Source organism: Microtus ochrogaster, chromosome 2, assembly GCF_000317375.1.
Source record: "Microtus ochrogaster isolate Prairie Vole_2 chromosome 2, MicOch1.0, whole genome shotgun sequence".
Taxonomy (NCBI): Eukaryota; Metazoa; Chordata; class Mammalia; order Rodentia; family Cricetidae; genus Microtus; species Microtus ochrogaster.
In genome coordinates this window covers 8,046,826-8,057,144 of record NC_022010.1, presented here as the reverse complement: position 1 = coordinate 8,057,144, position 10,319 = coordinate 8,046,826, and the positions used below count along the sequence as shown (strand labels likewise).

Genomic DNA, 10,319 nt, shown 5'->3' with positions numbered 1-10,319 from the left:
GGGGGGGGGACACAGACCCTCGGACCAACAGGGAGGAGAGGGAACGCAGACCCTCGGACCCTTTTCGCATAGAACTCAGCCCAGTACAAAAGCCACAGATTCCCCCGGGCAGAGCCAGCCCAGCCCACATCAGCAGGGAAACATCATCTGTAGTCACCTCGGGCACCAAGGGTCCCGCTGGGGTCTCTGTGGGCTTCTTCTACACAGAACACACCCTTGGTGGAGGGGACATGCTGGGTGGGTTGCTTTTGCTCTCACACACACCCTGTACTCTGAGCAAATGAGGCAACGCAGAAAACTGTTTGAGTGGGATAGCGTGGCTCTGAGCACTACAGTTGGGGTGTGCCCGCCTTTCCCCAGCCCTGCTTGGCTCTTTACTGTTCACCTTATAGCAGGAATAGAGAGGGTGACAGCCTGACTCACAGGCAGGAGCTGAGCCAGGGCTGGGCAGGCGGCAGCTCGGCTTTCCTAACAGTGCCAATGGCAGCACACCCCCTTCCCTGTTCAGGAGGCAGGATCAGGGAGGCAGTGTGGCTCGCTGGAGGTCACACAGCTCAGAACAGCAGAGGTAGGATTTTTTCCTCTCGCCACGTTCTGTGCTCTGTGTGCTAGAGCAAGCGGCATTTTACATTTCTGCATTAGAGTGGGATGATATAGAAGGGTGGGGCAACCTCCAGGTGCCACGCGTGCACAGCACCCAAGAGACAGCTCAGCCTTTAGAACCATCTCAGCTTCAGATTTATCCCGAGGCTGAATAGAGTGGCGGTAGCTTACCTCATGTGCATGGAAAGATGTCAAAGAAACTGGTCCTGCTTCTAAGAGCTAGCACAGGCGGCCCCTGCCACTCCACAAACATGTGGCCACTGGGGAAATCCAGGAAACACCTTAATATTGTGCTAAGTTTAGAAGAAAGGGCTTTTCCTGAGCAGGGCCTGGCGGCACACATCTGCAAATCCAGCAGCACCAAGGAGGCTGCGGCAGGAGGATCTCCAGTTCAAGGACAGCCTGGGCTGTAGAACAAGATCACACCCAGATGTCTGAAGCAAGGAGAAACTGAAACCCCCACAGGGTGATGAACAGAAGCTGCCGGATCGAGTTAAAATGGCTACAAGTCCTGATGACCAAACGTGGGGGCTTGAAACCCATCAAGAGACCCTCCTGGCCTTAATCTATGTAAGCTTAAACCAGGACCACACAAAACATTGAAACATAAACAGTAGCCATCTGTGTCAGGTGGGTCAGATAGTAACATTTCTCCAGCCTGGGCATGGCCTCTGCTGGGAAAAGGGAGAAGAGGGAAAAGAGGGAGGCGTGTCCCACACTGAGAAGTTCATATACAAAGTGTCAGCGACTGATGAGAACCCCAGAGTACTTAGCACAACAGATGCAATGGTGCCTTGGAAATCACTTCTGTGACTTGGGGTGCACAGGAGCCCAGCCACTGGGAGGGACGAAGACGGCCCCGGCAGAAGATGGACCCAGAATCAAGTCAACCATACAAAGCAAAGGAACCAAAGAGGATGCTCAAACCCTATAGCATGAACCCATAAGTGATTTATAAAGTAATTAGAATTTAAAAGTTTACCAGGCCGTGGTGGTGTACACCTTCCACCCCAGCACCCAGCAAAGGCAGCGAATCTCTGTGAGCTCAATGACATCCAGGTCTACAGAGCAAGTTCCTAGATAGTCAGAACTACACAGAGAAACCCTGCCTCAAAAAACAAAGCAAAACAAAATTTAAAATCTTAATGGGTATCTAAATCAGGGTTCCTATTGCTACGATGAAACACCAAGACCAAAGCAACTTGAGGGGGAAAAGGTTTATCTGGCTTACACTTCCGTATTGCTGTTCATCAAAGAAAGTCAGGACAGGAACTCAAAGAGGGCAGGAACCTGGAGGCAGGAGCTGATGCAGAGGCCATGAAGAGGTGCTGCTTACTTGCTTGCTCCTCATGGCTTACTCAATTATTTTTTTATTTTGGTTTTTCGAGACAGGGTTTCTCTGTGGCTTTGGAGCCTGTCCTGGAACTAGCTCTTGTAGACCAGGCTGGTCTCGAACTCACAGAGATCTGCCTGCCTCTGCCTCCCGAGTGCTGGGATTAAAGGCGTGCGCCACCATCGCCCGGCTCTTAGCCTGCTTTCTTATAGAACCCAGGACCACCAGCCCAGTGATGGCCCCATCCACAATGGTCTGGGCCCTCCCCATCTGCCACTAATTAAGAAAATGCCCTACAACTGGATCTTATAAAGACATTTTCTCAATTGAGGCTCCCTTCTCAGATGACTCTAGCTTGTGTCAAGTTGCCATAACAACATAAGGACAGAGGGTAAGGCTACGACCTTGCTGGAGAGAGACTTAGTGAATCGAAGGGCAGACCTAAGGTGATGATGCTTAGTGTGGCTCAGAGCAATGCAGACACACAAGGGAAGGGTCAAGAGGTCAGGGGACAGCAAGAAGGTCCAACCCATGGATGTCAGAACCACTGAGAGGTCATCAGGAGACATTTTCACGAGAGAAAACATGAGTGTCCTTTAGAATGAAACAGCATAAACCATTCCCAGCTATGATCCTATCTAAAACACCAACACAGGGGCTGGAGAGATGTCTCAGCGGTTAAGAGCACTGGCTGATCTTCCAGAGGTCCTGGGTTCAATTCCCAGCAACTACATGGTGACTCGCAAGTGTCTGGAACTCTAGTTCCAGGCAATCTGACGACTTAACACCAATGCACATAAAATAAAATTAAATAAATAATTTTTTTAAGTGTGTGGTACCCAGACAGTTGTCAGAATTTAAAAAAATGCAAGTAACAACAACAGAAAAAACAGCATTACAAACTTTAAAACAGAGGAAAAATAGGTTTCAATAATAACAACAAAAAGCCATTAGACAAAACCTAATTTATCAATAGCAACCCAAAATAGAACTTTGTAGAGGGGTTGGGAAAATCATCCAATAAGTTAAAATTTTATACCCAGCTCAATGTTCATTCATAAACACCAGGAAAAGAGAGTCCAGTTTATAACTCGCAGACCATTGCTGAGAAATCCATGGGAAAATGTATTAGATAGGAAAGAAGATTCATAATGGGCAGTGTTTGTGAAAATAAGTGTTTGCCCCAAAGGGTGATCGAAGCTTGTAGGCAGACTTCAAGAACAAAAATACACAGCCAGACAAAATTAAGCACAAAGGCAGAGGTAACGGTTTATTTTAGGTGTGTTAAGGCCGGGAGATGAGAAAATTATGGATGTGGATGTAAAAATTGCCCGCAGAGCTGGTCAGATGGTGTAGAGAAGAAAGGTTCTTGCTGCCAAGCCTGTGCTGTCGCGCATGTGCCCGTGTGCACACACACACCGATATAATTTTAAAAACTGTTTACACTGGAATGTGGCCAACTTCAAAAGTTCATCACCCTGTAACTAAGAGGATTCACAGCCTTGGACTGTGCCCATTTCAGGTTTTACTCTGTTATGGATGAAGTATCTCAGGCATGGGACCAGGACAAAACAAAAAGGTGAGTTTATGCTGGGCGTTGGTGGTGCAGCCTTTAATCCCAGCACTCAGGAGGTAGAGGCAGGTGGATCTCTGTGAGTTTAAGGCCAGACTGGTCTACAAGGCAAGCTCCAGGACAGGTTCTAAAGCTACAGTGAAAAACCAAAACCAAAATTTAAAAACTGATATTATATAATATTTTGACTTGTTTCCAGGCCTGGGCTCGTATCCTGGGCTAGCCTCAGACTCTGTGTGAAGCTGAAGGTGACCTTGAACTTCTGCTCTTCCTGCCTCCACCACACTGGTCATATTTGGTGCTGGGTTACTGAACCCACGGCTCTGTATGTTCTTCTTAAAAAAAAAAAAATAAAGAAGGCAGGGGTGTTCTTCTTGAACATGGGGCACAGGACAGACACACACGGCGGCTCCCACGTGGGTCCACTTTAATGGGGGAGGGAAACACAGAAGGGCAGAGGAACGTGCGGGACACATGAGGAAAGGCAAAACGAGGGGGGGAGCCTCGTGTGGCCCTGCCTTTTAATGGGGAGCGCAAGGATATCTCATACCTGCGCGCAGGTGCGCGCACAGGTAACCATAGTCCAGGATGAGTCTGGGAGTTGTAGTTTTTCAAAAGAACAACACTGTGTGCACTAAGCAAGCACACTATGGACTGAGGCCTGATATAAGATTATTAAGACATCTCTTTAGATTCGTTTTCGTGGTGCTGGGGTCTGAACCCAAAGCCCCCCACATTAGGCAAGTGTCCTACCACTGAGTTCCCTCTCAAGTTCCCCTGCACGTGTCTTGAGTGCACTGTTATGTGAGGTCACAGAGGAATTTTCCACTTGGGGTGTCACACCACACTGGTGCTCAGAAGTTTGTACTTGGGAGCACTCTGCTTTTGAGATGGATGCTCAGCCCAGGCTTTCCTGGGCCCCTCTTCCAGCTGTGACACTTGCAGCTTGAGGCACAGCGAGGGTCCTCTTGAAGGAGCTCAGCCTCATCCACAATGCCCCTGCTGCCCGCCCTCCCTTCTAGAGAATCTCAGGCCCTACTTCCTGTTGCCTCCCAAGGTGAGTGGAAGGCCACTCCTGACAGCCTGCCCAACCGAAAAGGTCACTCCTCAAGGACAACAAAGGACCTTTTTGTCCTAGTGCATAAGAAAACCGCTGTCACCAACGGAAATGCCCAGGTGACCTTCTGGCTTTATGAATAATTAAAGTGGAGCAAGTGACAGACTGGCTGGTGGGACAGCTCCTCCCTTGGGGGCGTAGCCCCACCTTCTTCCTAGAGCAATGGGTCCTTCAGAGGTGCAAAGACCCAGTCTTTTAGTTTAAGATATCAAGGACCTAAGTGCTTTGGAGCGCCCACCCCGTATATTTGGCACTTGTCCGGCTGTTCTGTCACCTGGTCCGTGTGCCTGAGCTCTGATTAACGCCCCTGATACATCTGGGGAGCGGGGTATTAGCTCAAAACCAAACACTTGGCCCACAGGGCGGGGGGTAAGAAGATGCACAGGGAGCTCATTACTGCAGGTCCCCAAGCCGGCAGGTCCAGCCACTGCCACCTGCTCTCCCACAGACAACAGAACTCTCTCTTCAGAACAGATGTGAGCCACCCTGGAAACCCCCAGGAGACAGAAGGAGTAGCTCCCATTCTAACCTAACTGCTTGTCACCAAACATTCAAGTTCTAGAACATTCCATATCATCCAGAACCTATCCCGTCAGCCCCAAGGCCCAATGCAACCATGCAACCCAGTTTACCAGCATGTGGCTGTACCATGCTCACCTCTCCTGGGCATGCCAGGGACCCATGGGACCGAGGGCTCTGCCCTTTGGCGTGCCCAATCTCAATCAATCTCTCTCTCTCTCTCTCTCTCTCTCTCTCTCTCTCTCTCTCTCTCTCTGCATTTGAAACCTCACTAGAGGACCACGGCAGTCACTTCCTGAGCTAAACCTCTGTTGTCTGTAAGTGGCCATGAGGAGGAACCCTCCCTCAGTGAGCTTTTACAAGGATAGCTAGCTGACCAGCTGACTTCCAAGCCTGGGGAGTAGCTGCTGGGCACTAGGTAGTTGTGGCACATGCCTTTAATCCCAGCGCTCAGGAAACAGAGGCAGGAGGATATCTGTGAGTTCGAGGTCAGCCTGGTCTACAGAGTGAGTTCCAGGACAGCCAAGACTACACAGAGAAACCCTGTCTTGAAAAAAAAAACAAACAAAAACAAACAAAAAAAACATTTATTTTCCTCCCTCCCTCCCCGTTTTCTAGAGACAGGATCTCCTCAAACTCAATACCCTTCTCTTTTAGCCTTCTGCTGGGATGAGAAGGTATTGAAAACCTAGATATGGGGCGCCATGAAATCAGGCACCCCCAGGGTCAACAGCCTTGGCCACTAATGCGGAAGTGGCTCTGGCTGGCTGCTCTCAGGCCTCTGTTGGTGGCTGACTCCAGAGGTGTCAGCCCCACCCCCCACCCCGCCAGCTTCCCCTGTACTTGAAGCCCTTGAACTTCCGGAAGAGCAGAGAACCCACCCATCCCCCACCCTCATCCAGGACCTGCCATGGGCAGAGGTCACTCCCAGACAATGACAAAGGCCTGAGCTGGCAACCTGGGAGGCTGAGGCAGGAGGCTCCTGAGTTCAAGGCCAGTCTGGGCTACAGGGGAAGACTATATCAAACATTCTTAAAAGGGGGATTGGGGTGCAGCTAACTGGCAGAGCACTTGCCTAGCCTGTGCGAGGCCGGCCCTGGGTTCCAACCATAGCTCTACAAAGAGGACTATAAGAAATCTCACCACCACCACCACCACCACCACCACCACCACCACCACCACCACCACCCCCCCCCCCGGGGTGGGGTGAACTCAATGGAACTCAAAGGAACCAGGCCCCAGCTGGCCTCAGCTCTCCCCTGGAGGGGAGGGGCTTTCCCCTCATCCATCTGCAGAGCCTCCATGATCTCATCCATGCAAAGGGCCAGCAGTGTCCCCAGCAGGCTCCAGAACGGCAGGATGTCCTTATTGACAGCTGTGTTTCTCTTAGTGCCGGATAGACGTCATGAGCCTGCCAATGTCGCCATGAAGCCTGAGCTCTGGCCCAAGGTTCTGCTGCTTCTGGCAGCTTCTTGGCTCTGCAGGCCTTTCCCAGTATCCTCCAGCCTGGCTTCCATCAGGACTGGGCAGGGGAAGTACCCCAGGCTAGCTCAAGGCCCCCAACGGTCATGGCCCTGGCCTGATGTCCCTCCTGGGTGGAAAGACGAGCTGAGGTCCCTGGATGCTCACCAACAGTCTAGGTGGGTGCTGGCTCTGCTAGGAGGGAGGCTTGGGCCATGAGTCACCGAGTGAGCTCTCTGTGGAGGAAGGGGGCCTTGCTGTGCCCTATGCAGACAGGCAAGCTGCCAACAGGCCCATTTTCCATGGGGTGCCTCAGGGCTGGCATGGACAATGCCTGTAGGGGGAGGTGACCCTCGACTCAGTGATTTTTTTGGGGGGTTATGAAGGACTCAGTGACACCCCTGCCCCCATGTGAGCCTTGTATGGTCTCATTGCCACTCTGGGGAGTGGAGGGACACCAATGCCCGCGTTTTAGGGGGAGGCAGCAGGTGACGGAACTGAGGAGGTGGCGGGAGGAGCCCAGGAACGAAGGGAGGACCAGGTCTGAGTGTGCTCACTGAGGCTGCATGGGAGTAGCCAGGCAGGACAATCTTCTGGACGGGAGCAAGGGCTCTCAGAGCCCTAAACAGTGGCAGGAACTTTCCCCTGAGACAGGGGCAGGGAGGTCAGATCTGAAATCTGAACCGCAGAGGAAGAGATGGGTCTCTAGACAGACAGTGGCACAGACGCGCACAGACACACGCAGCCGGCCGGCAGCAGAGAGGGTGAAGGAAGGAAAAGCTGTCCGCCCTGGGCAGCCTTTCCTACCCCGGAAGTCAGAGAGGCCGCTGAACCCAGACCCTCCATCCCCACCTCCACTCCTGGCTGTGGGGCTGCAGGCAAGATGCTCTCTGTCTTGGAGACTCAGTTTCCCTTGTGGGAGGAAACTGCCTTATCACCATCACCCTTCCTGAAAATGGGGTTGCAGACCTACTGGGTGTCTTAAAGTGCTAAGTGCTGAACTGAGCAAGCCCCAGTGTAATATGTCCCCCTGGCCACCCCAGTCCTGGGACACTTTCCAAAAGTTCTCACAGGCACTGCCCATCCAGTGCCTTCCCGCTAACGGCTAACGTCACCTCCCCAGGTCCATACAACCCTCGGAGGTGAGGCCCAGAGAGGCAGCGACCCACTGAAGGGCACACAGCAGGGATAAAGGGACCAACACTCAGGCCGAGGTGACTCTGAGGGCTGCACCTCTAAGGAAGATACGATTGCTGAGTCCATTTGACAGTACAGGAAACTGAGGCACAGGAAGCATAAGGTTGCAATGCAGCCTGAGCCTCGGGGACGGCTGTGTCCTCAGCCACTCTCACCGACATGACCAGCTGCCTCCTGCCATAGGGTCTTGGCACCTGCTGCTCCAATGCTCCTGCCGCTGTCACATGGCTGGCTCCTTAGTTACCTGTGCACCCTCCCCCCCCCTACTGTTTGTTCCCGGCACATAACACCCACGGGGTAAATCTGTGTGCTGTGCATCCCGTTTGAGAATACTGGCGTCTCTGGGTCACCGCCGCATCCTCCAAAATCCTCAAATACCCGGGTCCATAAAGATTTGCCAAGTGGGTGAAAGTGCCCAGACGGCACCGGCGCCTTCAAGGCCTGCGGGACCCCAGGAAGCACTGTCCCCGGGGGGTAACCTCGGGTCCCCTCCGCAGCCTCCTTTGGACTCTGAGTTCAGAGCCCAGGCAGCTAGAGGAGAAGCCACCCCAGCATCTGCCACCGTGGGAGGCTGAACCCAGGAAACTGACAAGGCTCCCGGCATGCTCTGCGGCCATCACTGTCAAACCCACAGCCCGTTGGAATTCCCCCAGAAGGCTGGGGGGGGGGTGTTCAACCTGCACCAGCTGGGGCAGCAACTGGCCATGGGTCAAACTGAGTCAGGAGTGGGCGGGGCTTCCCGCGTGAGCCTGCAGGGCAGCGGGGGGGGGGAGGTTGTCGCGTTTATAAAACTTTTGGTTTGCGTTCAGTAAAGTGAATTCAGGAAATACAAAAGTGAGACTGGGGGGAGGGACGCGGATTCGGCGTTCCTGAACTGGAAAGACTGAGGCACTGAGGGTCCAGGATCACAGCGGTGCACACCCTGCACACACTCCCGCTTGCACGAAGCATGCACACACGCCCACTTGCGCACAGCACATACACAGTCCCATTAGCACTCAGCGTGCACATACTCCGGCTTGCCTTGCACACAGTGTGTACACACTTCCAGTTTGCACACAGCATGCACACTCCCCCGCTCGCACACAGTATGCACACACTCGCGCTTGCCTTGCACACGGTGTGCACACACTCCCGACAGCGCTCCCACTGCTCTTGCAGGGACCGGACCGCTTGGATGCCGCCCTTAGCGAGTTATATAAACGACTCTTTAACCGGATCCACTCCACATTTGGGCTGACTGTGTGCGCGGGTGTAGACACTCGGCAGTGTGGGACTTTCTGTGACTTCACCGGCTCTAGGGAGGCGGATGGCAGCGGGGTCCCCTCTCGGGTGGCTGCTGACTGGCTGCTCTCAACTCAGCAGCTGCCTCCCGCCGCAGCTGCCGGTGTTTGGCGCTCTCACCGGCCACCACCCTCCCATTCCACAGAGGCGACAAACTGAGACTTAGAGGCGTGAACTGACTGGCCCAAGGTCACACCGCCTCCGAAGGGCTAACACCGGCTTCGTCCGGTTAGCAAAGCAGGTTCTGCCCGTGCGCCTGCCCACCCACGCCCAGGGTCAAGCGCGGGTCGGACCGGCGCTTCCTCGCGCTCGCCCCTCCCGGCGTCTGCGGTCTGGGGAGAGCGTGCCAGCTTGGAGGACGCGGGGCCCGGTGCCCAAGGCTGCAGCCGGGGACGGGGACGCGCGGGGACGCGGGAGGATGATCCCCGCCTAAGGTCACCGCGGGCGGCGCGGCTCCTCCGGTCCCGCCACTTGCAAACTTTCCGCCCTGCGCATCGCCAGCCGCAGACTTGCAGGTGCTGCGCGCGCTCAGCGCTCTCCGGGGCTGCCAGGGCGCCGGCCCTCGCAGCCGCGGCCACCTGCCCGACTCCGCCCTGCCCTCCGCCTCGGCAGAGGGAGGCTTGGGTCTCGTTGCATCCCAGGCCACCACCCACCCCGCCCCCGTCCGGGGTCCCCTCGAGCCCCTCTCGGTGGCAAATCTCCCGCACAGGGGCGGGCGGGAACTCATTTGAAGCAACCGGAGAGCGAGGCACAGAGAGGGCCAGCCACTAGCCCAAGGTCACACAGCGCGGCGGCGCGAAGCGGGGGCATGCAGGCGACGGTCCCCGCGCGGGTGCCCGGCGTCGGTACGATACTCACAGCCGGTCTTGCCCTCGAGCTCCCGCACCTCCTCGGACGCCGAGTGGGCAGCGCCCATGGTGCGCAGCGGGGCCCGGGGCGCCCCTCGAAGGAAGGCCGGGGACTGCCTGGGCTGCGCCGAACTGGAGCCGGGTGGGGACGCGGGGACCGAGGCGCGGAGCAGGTTCCGCGTGGGGAACGGAGCGGCCTCTTATAGCGGCGGGCGGGCGGAGCGGCGGGGTCCTAGAGCTAGCCGGCTTCACTCGCGGCCGCGGGGGCCGGGGTTGGGGAGTGGAGAACGCAACTCGGTCATGCCCCTGCCTCAGCCTCGCGGGGTGGGGTTGGGGGCAGCGCGACCCGCACCCCACCGCCCACCCTCCGGGGTCCTGCAGGAT

General features: G+C 55.2%; 1 protein-coding gene across 1 annotated transcript in view; it reads right to left on the bottom strand.

Annotated features, from left to right (window-relative positions):
- Tesc (tescalcin) overlaps window positions 1–10,099 on the bottom strand; it is a 30,873-nt gene extending 20,774 nt beyond the window's left edge. Inside the window, exon 1 of the mRNA XM_005344340.2 lies at window positions 9,946–10,099. Within this exon, the coding sequence (XP_005344397.1) occupies window positions 9,946–10,003 (58 nt within the window). The 5' untranslated portion in view covers window positions 10,004–10,099. The remainder of the gene's footprint in view (window positions 1–9,945) is intronic.
- Between the last annotated feature and the right edge of the window lie 220 nt (window positions 10,100–10,319).